The sequence below is a fragment of the Cardiocondyla obscurior genome, linkage group LG05, assembly GCF_019399895.1.
Source record: "Cardiocondyla obscurior isolate alpha-2009 linkage group LG05, Cobs3.1, whole genome shotgun sequence".
NCBI lineage: Eukaryota > Metazoa > Arthropoda > Insecta > Hymenoptera > Formicidae > Cardiocondyla > Cardiocondyla obscurior.
In genome coordinates this window covers 1,328,772-1,345,530 of record NC_091868.1, presented here as the reverse complement: position 1 = coordinate 1,345,530, position 16,759 = coordinate 1,328,772, and the positions used below count along the sequence as shown (strand labels likewise).

General features: G+C 45.3%; 1 protein-coding gene across 14 annotated transcripts in view; it reads left to right on the top strand.

Moving 5' to 3' along the window:
- The window catches only part of Tmod (tropomodulin), a 42,808-nt gene that overhangs the window by 23,714 nt on the left and 2,335 nt on the right, over window positions 1–16,759 (top strand). For 6 of the 14 annotated variants that reach the window (XM_070656697.1, XM_070656696.1, XM_070656695.1 and 3 more), the window contains 9 exons: window positions 4,839–4,991; window positions 5,065–5,232; window positions 5,387–5,513; window positions 5,596–5,816; window positions 5,900–6,054; window positions 6,141–6,237; window positions 6,366–6,513; window positions 8,482–8,561; window positions 12,176–12,691. In XM_070656697.1, the coding sequence (XP_070512798.1) occupies window positions 4,866–4,991; window positions 5,065–5,232; window positions 5,387–5,513; window positions 5,596–5,816; window positions 5,900–6,054; window positions 6,141–6,237; window positions 6,366–6,513; window positions 8,482–8,558 (1,119 nt within the window). In that variant the 5' untranslated portion in view covers window positions 4,839–4,865 and the 3' untranslated portion in view covers window positions 8,559–8,561; window positions 12,176–12,691. Of the gene's footprint in view, window positions 1–4,838; window positions 4,992–5,064; window positions 5,233–5,386; window positions 5,514–5,595; window positions 5,817–5,899; window positions 6,055–6,140; window positions 6,238–6,365; window positions 6,514–6,966; window positions 7,713–8,481; window positions 8,562–12,132; window positions 12,692–16,759 lie in introns of those variants that run through there. The other 8 variants (XR_011545735.1, XM_070656687.1, XM_070656691.1 and 5 more) reach the window with 8 other exon arrangements.

The window sequence follows — 16,759 nt, the reverse complement described above, 5'->3', positions numbered from 1 at the left end:
ATTAAATTCCCATTCAGTTTGACTCTAATAGGTGTCTTTAATCTACATGGACGCTGTCGATCTAATTACCCGCCGTGGTTTCACATCCGCCGGCTTGTCGCCGGCGCTAATTGAAAAGTCGGCACGATAACCCAGTTCGTGGGGTCCATATCAATACACTTTCGTAATCGCGGGGGATCTTCGGCGCTACCGGACGATTTTGCTAATTCTCCGTTCGAGTGCCTGGCGCAACGCCAGCGGAAACTTGTTTGTACACACGTAGAAAGAAAAAGAGAAAGAAGAAGAAAAAAAGAAAGAAAAAAAAAAGAGAAAAAATAATAATAACTGCGGGATAAAAATCTGGATCGAGCGACGAGTCGAGAAATCGAGCGGGCCTCGAATCTTAACCGGATTTCTATGCGGAGAGAAAATAGTCTTTACGTTACGGAATAAGGAGCATAGATCAGCCGCGATGACAGGAGGAATCGCGGAATTGTGTAACCTCGCTTGGCACGCGCGCGTCTCCGTACTCGCGGCAAAATGATTCTGACCGCAGGTGATCGTAAATTCTTGCGTGCCGCGCCAGGTAAATTGTGTCTCGCGAGTTATGATTAGCGTCGCGATCGTGTCATGAGCTGACTTACGAGATCTTCACGCGCGGCGGTTATTATCGCCGTAATTACACGGCGGGGCACGCCGTAATTACACGTAATTTTCGAGATGTGGCGCGCTCGCCGATTGAGGAGTCACGCGAAGACGAGGTAATTGTAATCGCCGACGGTAATTATCGATCATATTAATCCGCGGCGGTCGTTGCATGTCTCGAAGAGGAGGAAGCCCGGCTTCGGGTCATTGAACAATGGTCCCCTCCTCCTCCCCCTCGACATTGTTCGCCAGCTGTTAGACGTGCGTAAATACTGGCGGCGTAACGCCGTGGAAACCGTTGCGGCGGTACGTTACGCCGCATAAAATGATGTTTAACGACCGTTACGCCGCAAACGAACCTCAAAGATCGCTTGATTCGTGCACACTTGGCGTACTCCGGGCGAAGTCAAGCGGAGGAAGCTGCAGCTAAGACGGGGGCGGTACCAGAAATCTTTCCGTCGACGGGCACGAAATCTGATCGATCGCCTGGGAAATTTGTTACGTCGCGGCATCGCGTCGTCGCTCTAACATCGCGAACTTAATTATTTACAAGGATTATTAAAAGGATGCTGTCCGAATAGAATTTTGCTATGAAGAATTTCTCCGCGAGTCGATCGCGTGCGCGTAAAAAAAAATAAAAAAAAGAATCAGCAATCGAATGACCGGCGCAAACAACATTGAGAGTAATCATCTCGTTCGACGAGGCGGATCTCGCGACTCTTCTCGCATCTGCCGGCCGATCAACCGCCGTTAGAAATTAACTCCGGACTCGTCGCCGGCCAGTCAGTTCGCTCGCGAATAACTCGCTTTCTCAGCCGAAAATAAAAACTGCGGATTGCGTTTCCCATCGCGCCGTCACGCAGCATTTTCGTCCTACTTCCTCGTAACGGAGTCTCAGCTTCACTGGAAAGTCTTCGAATTAAACAGATAAACGGCAAATCGGAGAAACGTAATAGAAATCAAGTGAGATCATTACGGACGCTCGGGATGTGACTCTTTTTTTTATTTCAGCTTCCGCCACCTTCGACTGGTTCTGCGTGGTTTCTAAGAAGCGTCCCGCGATATCGCTCGCCGAATATCACCTTAACATTGAAAATGACTAGAGATCTGGACGGAAATATCTCAGACAGACACGGTCTATCGTTGGGTGACTCTTGTATACACCCCGACTTTTTTTTTTCTTTTTTTTTCCGGCTGGTCAGGCGAGGGAAGGAAAATATGGAAACGCATACGGCGTCCCGCGAGAAAGACGACGTATTTTTAGCAGCTCATTCAAATTGCACATTCTCTCCGGAGACCTCTCGGAGGGGCCTCGCCGTTGTTTATAATCCGCTGGTTTCCGCGCTCGTGAATAATCCTCGCCCTGTGCACCGATTCGAAAATAGATCTTGCGCTTCGGAATAGATCTCGCGGTCCAGGATTTAAATCGGCGAAATGCATAAGAGATCAATGGACATGTAATGAAAGTCGAGTCGACGTGACGCGAAGGTGATTAATCATCGCCTCGTTAGCGAGCCTGCGGCAAGTGATAGGCTCGGTTACTCGCGGCTTGGGACCGTATCGCGGAGCCGCGAAATCGCTCAAGGAGCTAAGGATCTCGGCGGCTAGCGAACTAGGTGCCGAGAGACTTAGGGCGAGCCGACAGCCCGAGACGACAGGACCTGTCGGCGGTGAAGTCCGGTAATCGCGATCGAGGCGGCGCGGTGGAAAGGAGCGCGAAGACGCTGACGCCGGGGGGCTACACCCGCCGGGGAGCGCGAGGTGCTTGGTCCCCTCGCGGTCGCGAGGCAAGGGTGGTGCCTCGTTATTAATGCGGGCCTAGGTCACGGGCGGCAGAATGTCTCCTCGGCTTGTAGCCGCGGTCGGTTAGTTCGTAAGAAGGCCAGTGGCCGCGCTCTCGCGCTCACTATAAATAATCGCGTGCGCGGGTATGTCCAAGTATAGCCCGTTGGGAGTGTGCCAGTTTCAGCGAGGAGGCCTCAGCTATTTTTGCGAGCTGTCGCTGCGCTACGACGCGCGACGAGCACACCGAGATCGGGACTGCCGATCCCGAGGTGGTCCCCGCGGGTGGGTCTCTCTCTTTCACCTGACGAATGATCCGCGGACCGAGGGAATCTTAAAGTTTCTGTACCTTCGCCCTTTTATGCTGATTCTTAATTCAACATCCGTGTCTTCTTATCCTCTCGTCCTCTCATCCTCACCCGCTTGAAATCTTTCTCTCGCTGTGACCTTGAGCGGCGGATTTACGCCGATCAGGTCGATTATGCCGATACCAAACTCCCGCGGATTACGTGATCCAAGGGGAGACCGACGGGGACCAGGGTGAGAAAAGTGGAGGACGGGACGAAAGTAGGGGAACACGCCGGTTTTGGCGTGTCGGATTCACGTGCCGGTTTCACGGTCAGTTGTGAAACGAGGACTCCGGCGGAGGGGAAGAGAGGGGCTCGATTAATATGCGGATGACTCGTGCTGCATGGCTTCGCGCGTTACCGGATGCACACCGGGGCGCACGGGTATTTTTATACCGGCTCTCGAAATGCCGAAAAAAGCGACACGTCTTGAGTACACGACGCGCCGATAACAGAGATTGTACATGTATTGATAACCGCGATGCCTGACAGCCGATCGAAGTTCATTGAGACGCGCATCGTCGGGTTCGAGAAACCAGTCGTCAATCGATACCAGTTTTGCTGAAAAAGAAAAAGAGAGAGAGAGAAAAAAAAAGGGAACGAAACCTGCAGTCAGCAGGAAGCACAAAGTCTTGAAATTATTCCTACGGCTTTAACTTCCTATGTCTTTAACATTTTGCGTTTATAATTGGAGGTTTCAACGAAAAAATTTGAAAGCCGATAGAATATTGAAAAAAATTAAATGAATAATTAACAAGAAATAATTAACAAAAAAATAACATTTAAATTTAAACATCTAAAAAATTTCTTAAAAACATAAATGTCCAACAAATAAAATATCTGAAATTGATATAATAAATATTAGAAAACTTATTAATTTTAGAGATGTCTATATATATTTTATGGGATTGAATGTTAAACTCTCGATATTCCGCTTTGGGTCGCATCTCGTGCGGTGCAACGCGTCGTCATGTCACTTCAAATTTCCCGCTTCCGTATCGACGTATATTCCGTTCGGCATAACGCCTTCCAGCGTCGTTCACACGGTAGCGCAGTTGTGCGAAGCGACGTACGGTCAAAATCGCGTCCGTCTCAAGTGGCTGCGTGAATCGGAGAGTGCAGATCTCCTTGTTTACATCTCCTCGAGCGTGATCGGGGCACCGCCCGGCAGAATCTCGAGATCGGAGCGAGCCTTTCGTCCGGAGCGCAGGATCGCACGCGCCGCGCAATCGCGCTGTTGAGGTTGAAGGGCGCTGCCACGATTCACCTGTACAGGTTGGTCGGCGAAGCCGTTTCGCGTTCGTCGAGTGGCAACTTCCTGGAACGCGAGGACCGTGCGAATCGCCCGTCGGAAGCGGGCCCTCGATATCTCGGCGTTCACGGGTGGCGGTAACGCGCCCTACGTCTATCGTCCGTCCGGTGACATCGCGTACGCATCATCGGGTAAGTCCTGGAGCGAGAAAGGCCTGTCGGCCGGGCGGTGGCGATCGGCCGGAGCAACGAGATCGACGCCGCCGTCCGCGATTTGGCACGCGCGACTTGTCAATGAGAATCAATCCCGAATTATCTGGGTCAGAGGGCATCAGCCGCGCGGCTAACGCGTCGCTGAATTTAAACGCGGAGCACGTCGGGGCGATCCGACTAGTTGAACGCGGCCGCACAGCCCAGCGTTACGCCGCGATAACGCTTCTGATAAGGGCAGTCGGCCTGCGAAGCGGGCGCGGTCTCGTGTCGATGGTTCTCGCGCGCGCGGCACGGCCAGCGTCCCAGCGTACCCTTTGAATAATTGATCCGGGCCGGTCGTCGACGGGCGCTGCGATAATCAGCCCGAGACGTCGATACGCACGCGAACGGTCCCTCTTTTCCCCCCTTCTTTGTTCCGCGGTAGCGTCGTTCAGTCACACGCAATTGCATTGTCTGGAGTGTATAGCGATAAATGTTACTTAATTGATTCTTGCGTAAGACTCGAGGCTGAGTTGAAATGATAACACCTCGCTAATAGTGCATCATCGAGCGTATAATTTAGAACGTAGGAAAATGTCGAGGAAACATTCGGTCGTTGACGAACCCTGGGATGATTTGCAGACCTCATCGTCGACCAAGACAACCACCATGACGACGGCAGCCAAGCTGTACGGCAAGGACCTAAGCGAATATGACGACATTGATGTGGATCAGCTGCTGGCAGAGCTTACGCCGGAAGAGCTTAACATATTGGCCAAGGAAGTAGATCCCGATGTAAGTTCACTTACTTGAAACACAAATCCAATAGTTTTCTATTCGTTACTGAGCCTACGTTATGTTTCCACAGGATAGCTTTATGCCACCATCGCAACGTTGCAGCTACGAATGTAATAAAAGCCCTACAGGACCACTGAATCGTAAGAAACTCATTGAGCACATCAACAAGCAGGCTCTAGAGACACCTGATATTCCAGAATTGAAACCATTTGTACCTGGCGTAATTAGAGGCAAAAAGGTGAGTAATAAAGCCGACAGAAGTTTAAGTTCTAAGGCTATAGTTGGAAATTTGAGTGCAGAAAACATTGAAGACAATGACTGATTAAATAAATTTAGTAAAAAATAAACTGCATGAGTCTCAATTTGGATTACAAGCGTTATATTTGTTTCAGTGGGTACCTCCACCACAAGATAATACAAAAGAGAAGGAGGCAGATGAACAGATTGCGATAGATCTAGGGGACGAGTATGAACAAGCGCTTTCTGCCGCCACCCAGGAAGAAATTATTGATCTTGCTGGTAAGAAGATTGATCGTTTCTGAAATTCCGTTATATCAGAGTGGAAAAAATAAATAATTGAGAACCACCACTTTTTCTTCAGCTATTCTTGGATTCCATTCTATGATGAATCAAGACCAGTATCACGCCTCTCTACTGAATTCTGGACAGCCAGTCGGACTCGGTTGGGATGGAGTAACGAAAGCTAGTCAACCGAAAGTTTACCCGATGGAACCGCCTAATGACACAGACGTCGATGCTACCATTAAACAAGTGCGGGACGACGACTCCTCTCTCACCGATTTAAATTGGAACAATATTAAAGTAAAGTTCTAATGGTTATAATTTTGTTTGAAGAAAACGATGCGTCGTAAGCTAAAACTAACATTGGCGATTTGTATTTATAGAACATTTCGGATGAAAAATTCATTCAGTTATTCGAAGGCTTGGAAATGAATACACATCTCGAGTCTCTAAGTTTAACTAACGTTGGACTCAACGATAAGACCGCGCAACGGCTGGCTGATGCTGTGGAGAAAAATTCAACCCTCAGAGTACTCAAGTACATATACATTGATATATTTCTATGCATAGAATTTATATACTAATAATTATTCGTTTAAATAAAAAATACTTTTTATATTTCAGTGTGGAAACGAATTTCATAAGTCCGCCTGTGATAGTAAAACTCATCAGGTCCCTTCTTAAAACAAAATCTATTGAAGAATTCCGATGTTCGAATCAGGTAAGTTAATCAACCGTAATTTAAAGCCCATTATTTATAGTTTCGTAATCAACTTATGGAAATAAATATAATTACGTACGGATGTTATACGTGAATAACGGCAATAAAATCTTTTCACTATTTTTCAGAGGTCACAAGTATTGGGTAACAAGATTGAGATGGAAATCACACAATTGGTAGAACAAAACCCGACGTTGCTAAGACTCGGGCTACATCTTGAATTCAATGATGCTAGACATCGTGTAGCTGCACATCTGCAACGCAATATCGATAGGAGTAAGTACATACAAAGAGTATTACAACACCGGTAGAATTAATAATACTTGTCGCAGTTTAGGTAGCCTACAAAGAAGAATCTATAAGAAATACCATTTCGAAAAATGAAAAGGTGTCTCAAATTAATGTTCGATAGGACATAATTAATATTTACGGATTTTCGAAGCTTATAAACGTAAATAATTCCTATATATAAGTTTTAATGATGTAAATCATTAAAAATCTTAGGCAAAGATATGATAGAGATAAGTAGGGACGCATATCTTTTAGATAGTTGAAATAATTAATGTTCTATACATCAAGTGTAATGTTTCATTCACGGGTCAGCGCACAATAATCTCAGGCAGGTGTCGTACATTACGTTAGCAGTGCAATGAAGCGTTTCACAAACGCATTACGTAAATATCATTGTCTCGACTACGATGATAATTGTACTATTAATTTTTCGTTTAGATGGGAGCAATTGTATGGGGGACTATGGAGACCACGTGACGAAATGCTTCTAACTTTTCCGAATCTGCTTCGTAGTCTCACGTAGCGCTTTACTATAGCACATTTCATCATTCATCCACTCATCCCGCTATATTTATTAATTATTTTTTTAGTTAGTAACATATAGAGGTAATTATGAGACCCCGATTTATTTCTGTGGGACCAAACGATATTTCCTAGCTTGCAATACAGTGTTTTTTAAATCTTTATTGTTGAAAGTTAATTTTAAAACAAGTAAAGAATTTATAAAATGTTATACAAACTCTATATCTAAAAAATTTAATTTTTATTTGAAAAACACTGTTTTTCTTCAAATAGCATAACTACTTTTCACGTTATATTTTAAATTCCCTGTCTTTACCATCTAATTTTATTTTTATTGGTTTTCTATATTTATTTTACTCGTTCAAAAAGTTTTAATACATTGACTTTAAATTATAAATTATACAAATTAACAAAATTCCTCCTTTATTTTATTATTTTTTAAATATTTTATCGAGTCTGTCGAAAGTTCGATCCCGCAGTTCGAACTTTTGATTTAAATTATCCTTAATTTTAATCGAGTAATTTATCTGACTAGTATTTCGTGTGGAACGTACGGGACGAGCTAACTTTGTACCTATCGCTGGTGGTCCTGCAACCTCCACCGTTACTCCTGCAGATGACTTAAAAAAATAAAACGAAGCGCTGTTTCAGCGCAGTGAGTAGCTTTATTGTCCAAAGAGAACTCGTAATTTCCCACTGCTTGACGACTTGTTCTTAATATTACGACTGACCCTTTGTACTGACTCGTATTTTTTTTCCGTAGCGTTAACGTTTTAATGTTCATTCCGCACGATCTCATTTTACGCTGTCGACATCATTTTCCCCTGCTCTCAGTCCTTCGCAATCCGTTTCCACTTTCTTTTCAAAGTTGACTTTCTAACACTTCAATATACTATCACAATACATACGACGTATGAATGACGAGGGTTTAGGTTTTATGATTCAAGCTCGGCGTACCTTGGCGAGATTGCATTTTGCAGAGGCAGGGTTTGATAAATCACCAGTCCCCTTTACTCTGTCATGTATCGCCGGTCCTCTCGTTTATTTATCCAATGCATATGTAGGTGTTCGTCACGAGACGCGCCCGCGTCCCCTTACCAAACGGTGTCGATGTCGCGATATCGCGTTGCAGCGGTCTACCTCGATTTGCAAGACCGATGAAAGCACGTGTGTCGATATTTCAAACGAGTTCGCACACATTTTTTTTTTTTACCTTTTACAAGTTTCTATACGTCGAATATATGTTTCTAATTATTATTATCATCCTATTATTAGCGTCGTTTAAAGTTGAATTATAGATAATTGGTACTCGCGAAGTAGTATCTTGCCGGTCGAGATTTCTCTTATCGCAAACGCACGCACCTCATCCGCGAAAAATCTAAGGCTGCGATGTATTGTTTAATACTCACGATACCTATTCTTTCCCAACAGTACGGAAAGATCTAACGCTGCGACTACAGTTCCGATTCTTTAACATGAACCACAGGAAACCTGCCTTGATTCAATGAAAGGTAGCTACGCGCTGTGTGGTAGACCGTGCACCAGAATGAGCCGCATCCTTTCCCCCTCGCGGGGGAAGGTTTGATTAACGCCAACGCTATCTCTTACAGCTTCACTAACACGCGCTTTTTTAACAGACGCGTCGCGAGATAAGCGCGGAGCATTTATAGGCAACGCGCGATTAGAACAATGCATGACTTTGTGTCATTACGGTTTATTAATTCTTTTTTCTTTTCTTTTTCTTTTTTAATTAAGACGAAGAAAGTAGATCGGCTTTTATTCTGAGATATTATACAATCGCCGGTTTATAACGAAAGCACTTAATTTTTTTTTTTCTCTTTTCCGGAAGTAAAGTAACGGAGTTGTGCTTCGTAATCGTTGCTAAAGTGCTGAGTCAATTGTTAACATTCGCTTATCGAATCGCGTGACTTCTCGTGTATGATACGGTTCGATTTGCGCGCAGCATCATTATTATTAGCCGCGCCGGCCTTGACAAGCGGCGCAATGAGATTTAGACGCATCCTATCAAAACCAATGAAGTCGTGACGCGTTAATTTCCACAGAAGCCGGAGTTTCCTAGGTGCTTTATTCGCCTCGCGTGACGTCCTGTCGGCATTAACCCGTCAGCTGGAAGACAGCCTAACACAAGGCCGACGTTGGCGCAACCGAAAGCTGACTGACGTCTTATATCGAGTGAATCGCGTTCGAGCTATTCGCGCGGGCATAATTTTTGCTCGAGTGCCAGTTGAATTATGCACGCATATCCCGCAGGGAATCTAACTAAGGAGTCTAATCGAGCCTTCTTTGCGTAACGCATGAATAATCCTTCTTCTCTTTCCTTGCAAAATGATTAACATTTGTAAGGAAAAAAAAGCTACGTTATCAATTCGAGAAAATAAAATCTTTGAGTCTAAATTTTTTTTTTTTAATAAAGTTTTAGAGATTCTGTGTAGAACTTCTAAAATTTGCACTTGAATTTACGAGATTTGAGATATTAAACTTGATCGAGCAGAATCTTTTTACTTTAACGTTCTCTTGTTGGATTTTTTTTTCTTTTCTTTTTTGCACCGAGTCTGATTAAAAAAATTTTACTACTAACTCTACGCGTTCGAGTCGCCCGTGAATTATTGGGTTTTACTCCGCGAGATTTTATGAGGTGCTAATGCAGATCGGCGCCGGGTGTCATAACGATGACAAAACGCCCAGGTAGCGCGCGATGGCGTTATTTTTAAAATGCAAATCACGCGGGAGCCGCGAGAGAGCACACAATCCACTTTTTCATCTGGGATTAACGGTGCAAGCCGCGTTAATGAGCCCGCGAACGTTCGCGCGCCCGGCGCAAAATTGCTAATATTTATCCACGGATTGCGTGGTCTTTTAAAATAATATTCCGCTCGCGGTGCTTTCCGCGAAATGTTAATTGTCGATGGGAACGGGAGTTCACGCTATGCGCGGGATTTATACGCGGTGACGGAAAGATTTCGCTCGTAAATCGCACCTTTAGAGATCGTGCCTCGAAACTAGAATAAACTGTAAATAATGGCTATTACACGCTGAGCTTTATTGGTTTTACGGGCTTTTAATTAAGGTAGCGGTCGCTTTACGTTGCTTCGTTGCCGCAAATTTACGCGAAAGAAAAAAAAAAAAAATAGAAAGAAAAAGGGAAAAAATTGCGTCCGCCTGGTATCATTATCAATATCGCTTTTGTTTTGCGCGCCTGAATCGAATGACTTTCCAATCGCCCCGCGCAGATTATCGTATCTGAGGGCTTAATTGCGCGACGAACAATTGCAATAATTTTTGCGATTTGTATTCAAACGGTGCGGCCGTTTATCGGCCATTTAGAAACTCCGCGATGATGGAGTGTCCGCGAATATATGCCCGTGTTATATTCACGATGTACGTGCCATTTATCACGCTTACTACGTATGAACGAAGCATATTAACGTTGGCGATAGTAAGAGCTTTGGCCTCTAACGCTTTTCTAAAAAAAAAAACCTTTTTTCACAGCATCTGAATCGCTATCTTACGCTAACCTGCGAATTTTTTTTTTCCTCCGCTGCGGCGTGAACTAAAACGTAGTTCCTCCTAAAAATAAAGGAGAACTTGTGTGTGCGATTGATTTAATGAATTCTCCGTTTGATGGTTAACAACAACGCTGCGTTGCGTTGCGTCTCTGCCAGTTTCACGAGGAAGAGACTTCTCTTGATTTTTTTTATTTTCCTTTATTTTTATTTTTTTAATTTTTTTTCCGCCACTAACCAAAGTCATAAAATTTACGACGCTATCGAGCTGCTCTTCGCATTTTCGCGCGATTTCGTCGCCGTTCGCAGATGCATATTAAATCTTTAGACGCCACAGGTCCTTTGTTGTCCCGCCTGTGAAGGCACGTTCGGGCAAAAAATTTAATGGAACGCAATCGGGACGAGCGGCGCTTTATGTCCTCGCCGTCGATAAATTACGGGGAGGGGAGGAGGCTTTTAAATTTCCGCTTGGCGCCGGCAGACACGCGAGAATAATTACGAATTGGCGGATTTACCAGCCGCGAAAACGATCCCCGGCGGACAACGGGGTAAATCGCGGAAATTTTCTGCCGCGCGTTCTTTATTTCTCTTCTTTTCTCCCCTTCCGTGGAATATGCGATCGTACATCAGCCGAGGACTCTCAACGTCGATGCGCAAGAGCAGCTCGCGAGACTGATGCATATTGCATGCATTTCGAGGCATGCTACGTCGCTCGAAAACGCGAGATGCAAGAGGTACACGAACGTAGGAGAAAAGATGTTGCGATACTTCCGATTATTATCCTTGTCGGTGTTGCACGCGCTAAATTGAAGGGTGGCATAGGCCACGCGTATACTTGACTCGCGATAGAAATATGTGGACGATAGAAAATTTTCTTTTCTCACGAGATATACGAAGCCCTCGTGGCGGGGGATTTACGTGTTTCTAACTCGACCGCGGGCGGAAAAATTCGGCAAAATCGGCGCCCGTGAAAAAATAAAATCACGATGCCGATGATGAAGTTCGGCCGAAACAATTTGGCGAGGTCCACGCGCGGATGCGTGAGACAATTAAAAAGCGACCGGTGATCCGCGATGGTGTTTCGCGTTTCCGCCACGTTATTTCCACCATGCGGCGGGATTACTATTTTACGACGGCAAGTTACGACGGGGTGTTTTCGGGTGGCGCATATCCCTTCGATCAGGTGACGTACCTCCACCCGGCAATAAATAGCGATCGATCGACGTGTCATCGCGTGAACGCTATTCGCGGATCAACGCTGAAAATCGTCCGACGATCGGTTTTACGAATATCGTTTCTTGTTCTCGGAAAGACGGAAGGATAAATCCGCGAGACGCAATAGGAATTTTTTTCTCCTTTCGAGATATTAATTTATGAATTTAAGCACGTAGTCAGAAATTATTTAAATAAAAATGGAAAAACTGTACCTTTTGCATGCAACGCAGATCGAGCGGCACGTGAAGTTTTTTTAATTTTTTTTTTAATTTTTTACCGGCATGCATTTCGGAACGATAAACTACCTCTATTATTTTTTTTTTCTTTTTTCTTTTTTTCTCAGTTGCTAAACGCATATGATGACATGTTTCGGGTATCTGTTGCAGTACGGCAGTCCCGGCTCGGGGTGGCAACATCTTAACGCGAAGTGGCGTTCGCCTAGGTATTATTTGTACATATATACATATAGACACATATAATACGCACAACATATATATTATGTTATATATAAATATCGTGCACTACCTTCGCGCGTCGACCGATCTCACCGCCGGCTACGTCATCGCTTTAGAGGCTTAATCCCATTTTTATCCTGTCGTTTGCGCGACTGCCAAGAAAACTTGTGTTTCTGTGCGAGGAAATGTGAACGAAAGTGGGACGGCGACGGCGAGATGAGAAACTGCATGCCTATTGTTACTTGGCTCCCTAATATTCGTTGTATGCACACGACAATATACGACGGTGTCTGTAGCTTCAAAACTTGAGAGCTTCCAGGGGATTCCTACTCCCCCTTACCCCCTTCTTCCTCCCCCCAAGTTTTGCGTCAAATCGATCGATTCTCAAGGAAAATGTATTGCGAGTATTTAGAAATAAAAATAAATATGATAACGATGTGGCGTAAATGGTAGGGTTCAGGAGTTGGTGAGATTGTCCCTTCGAAATTTTTTATCTCTCTGAATTACAGCTGACTCGAAAACGGCGTGCACGGGTAACGGCAAGCGCGTAACGTTCTCGACGATCGTTCCCCCTTACGATCCGGGGGGGAAGGCACCGGAGTGCCAAGCGTCTCGCGAGATGACCGCCGCCGGTGCTGACTCCGGAAATGAAATTTGCATGGGATCGACGACCAGAGATAACGTTGGCCGTTGACGTGGAGAGACGCCCCGCATTCGGCAATCGTCGAGATCGAAACGTCGCAACGTTACCGCCGACTACTGTCGCTTAATCGCATTTCTGCGTTTCTCGTTTGCTCGCCGTTACCCCGTTCCTTCGCTCCGCCACCCTCCCCACGATTTTACACCCCCTTTCCCCCCCGCCTTCCACCCGCGACGCTGTACATATTCGCCATTCGTGTTGCATGAGTATCGCCCATGGAGCGCACATATATTTGTGCAATATATATACATTGTGCTATTCTCTCTCTTCCACCCTCCCTCTCTTTCTGTCTCTTTCTCTTATGTGTGCACCGCGGTGGCTCGATTACATTGCAACGCGATTCTCGAAATTGGACGGCGGGGACAATTTCGACGATGCCGTAGCTCGCGTGACGATGCCGAATTAATTGCTGTCCCGAATGGGCGCGCACGCGGGACCAGCGCGAACTTGTTACGAAGCCGCCAATTTCTCCCGGTGCCGAGCCGCCAAAGAAATAAATGATCGGCAAACGTTAATTACGCCTCCCCCCCCCCCGCGCGCATAGTTCACCAATTTCAATTGACGGAATAATTCGTACAAAATCAATCCCAACTGCTTCTCTCACTCGAGTGACTGAGAAATATTTCTTCGCCTTTAAGGACACCCGATCAATCGGCGTTCGATTATTATACACTTACTTGATAGATTTTTAGTTGTTCCCGCCGATGCAGCTTCTTCGAGGCCTCCTCCTCTTTTCAGGATGTGGAGCCGGCTTTCCTTAAACGCTAGACACTCGCGAATAATGAAACTTTGCCAGTATCTTTTTATATTTGATCCCTGTATATAATTCTCACGTTTGCATCCCCGACGTAGTGCACAGTAATACAAATCGTGTATTATAAAATGTAGTTAACATTAGTCACTATAAATATATATATTATATATATATATTTATTTGTATATTAAATGGATAGAATATTGTATGTTTAATGTGTTAACGATACGTGTTAAGTGATAGTATTTTACACACGATTGGCACGAATTGATTCTATTTGAATAATAATGCACAAATTAATGCACTAGTTAATATAATATATTAGAAGCATGAAAGATCGTACTTTTAGTAATCAAGTGAACTAATTCATTACGATTAAATAAAAATAAAACTGATGATCGAATAGCGTGGTACCGGTGCAACGAGAAAAATGTAAAAATAATATATCGAACGTATTATTCCTCGCGAAGTAAAAATATTTCTGGTAGAAATTGCAAGTGCCTTTAATAATGTTATTAAAATCCTAACAGGATCATGGGATTTTTCATTTAAAATCGCCGTGTCGCGGAATTATCGTTAATTATTCGTTTTCTTCTTTCGTGGAAGGTGCCGTCGAGTTTTCCGAATCGGAGCACGGTTTCAAAAGTACTGATCTTTAAAAAAACATATATATATATATATATATATATATATATATATACGTATATAGCATTACGAAACACAGAGAAATGCGGGAAACAAGAGAATCGACTAAAAAAAAAAAAAAAAAGTTGGTTGTACGCAACTCTGCCGGAAAAATAATGGAAGCTTCAATTACCGAATAGATTGCCTCGAATTTCTATCGCCGGGTACTATTCTTCCATTTCGCCGTTTCTTTCTTTCCGCCTCTTTTGGCGGGGGAAATTTTTTTGTTTTCGTTATTTTAGTATCTGTCTATCAATTTTACAAAACATAGTAGCGATTCGTCATACACGCGCCCCAAGCAAATTGCGAGTTTTTCGATACGTATTCATCCAAACGTATGAATTCGCACCTACGCATAAACGTATCGAACCATATATATATATGTATATTTTTTTTTCACCGTCCGCGTATCGCACAGTTTAATTATTGCCTATTATAGTTCGAAAAACATCGACTTTTGTTCATCAAAAATATTCGAACGCGCAAATTCAGCACAGGATCTCCCAAACGTATGAGACGTATCTAATTAGCCACGTTATGTAATATACTTTGTAATAATAACGGTGTTCAAGAATTATTGAGTGGAGGAATCGCTTGGTGGTGTCGTCGAGCGGAATCCTCGTCGTGAGACGGGAAGCGCAGGCTTCTATCGGGGCAGGCTCGAGGCTTTCGTCGGCTTCGCTTATCTCGGCTACATCCCGCGGGTGGATTTCTTCGTGAACGAGAAGACCACCGAAATCGCGGGCGCGCGCGTGCAACTGCAGTGGTAATGATAAAGCGGATTCAGTCGCGACTTCGGAAGTGCGGGAAGACACGAAGACGGGAGGGAAAAGCCTCGTTTTACGGTGCATTAAATTCTGACGAAGTAGCTCGTCCTGTACCGGCGCGGAGGAAAGAGCGATCTGAATTATCCTGGAACAGATAAACAGACCGCTCCGACGAGAGCGGCGCGGAGGAAACGTCGGGGAAGGAAGTGGAAGAGGGTAAATAGGACTGAGCGACATGTCTGAAGAGGCAGCGGCGATATTTCGTGGCCGAGAGGCGAGCGCGAGAAGAGCGGGAACGAGTAAGAGAAAACAGTAAGAAAGTATGATGGAAGTACTTTAGGATTTTCGAGGAGGGAAGATGAAATCTAGGGACGCGTCAGTCGAGCGTGAAAACCTTGATGGCGGCAACTTCGCGAGGGAGTTTCTTCGTCCACCTTTTTTTTGCGAGTTTCATAAAGGAACTGTCATCGCATCGTCGAATAGTCCACGTTTTTTTGTATTTTTTTTTCTTCCTTTTCTCTGTCGATAGTTCGACCGCTCGTAAATGATATCCTCCGCCCGCGATTGCCGATTTACTTGTTGCAATTATTTCCGATCCTTCGAAAACGGTTCTAAAAATAACGAGTCCCATTTCTTTTTTTTTTTCTCGAAAATCGACAAGTTCGCCGGCGAAAGCTCCGGAGAAAGATCGCCCGACCAGCCGAGCTAATTAACGTCAGCGCGCTACGTGGCTCTACGTTGCGTTACGCGGTGCCCGGGGAGACGCCGCGGTAATAACGAATTACGCAACCGATGTTTCGTCCCGTGCCTTCATCGCGCGGCGGAATTCCGCTACAAGCCCCCAGGTCCGCACGTACGCGCGCCGCGATAATTAATTCCCCATTAAACGCGAAGCGCGGTGGCGCGGTAACTTAACACGCGCGCCGTCATGTACGGCAGAAGCCGCCCGCTGATGCTGGGTTATTAACGATCCCGGCGGCGTCGTGGACCGTATCTCGCCGCTGGAGTCACGTATCCACCGGCGCGCCCTATCCCTTATCGGCGCTCTGATAACGAATAACGCCCACGGAGGAGCCCCACGTCTTCCGTGCCGCGACTTCACGTATCTCGCGCGTTATCTGTCGCGAGTAACGCGCCTTTTGTCACGGTCTGCGCCAAGTGCAGACACCTTCGAACGTAGCCGAGGACCGACGATCGGCCTCCCTACGTCGAGAGAGGAAAACTGCTCGCGATTCGCGGCAACTCGAGATCCCCGAACTTCCCTTTCGCGCGAATCGTTTATCTCCGCGTGGCAGACGCAGCCGTTTCCCTAATCGGCAAAAAATTGCGGGACATGCCGCGCCAATAAATCTGATTTTTATCGGGGGTGAGGGTTATTGCCGCGCGCGACTTTGTTCGCGGAGAGCCGGTGAGATTTATCAGGTGCGCCGTGCTCGCTCTCGCCGGCACGGTCTTGAATGAAAATATCGCTCTATAAATACGGAGGGACGACGAATAGGCGACGTGTTAAGCTTCGAAGGCGAGTGTATATCGCGGCGACGAGGAAAAGATTGCGCCAGTTCAAAACTACATTTTACGGGAATAAGCGGCTAATAATATGTTGACGTAAT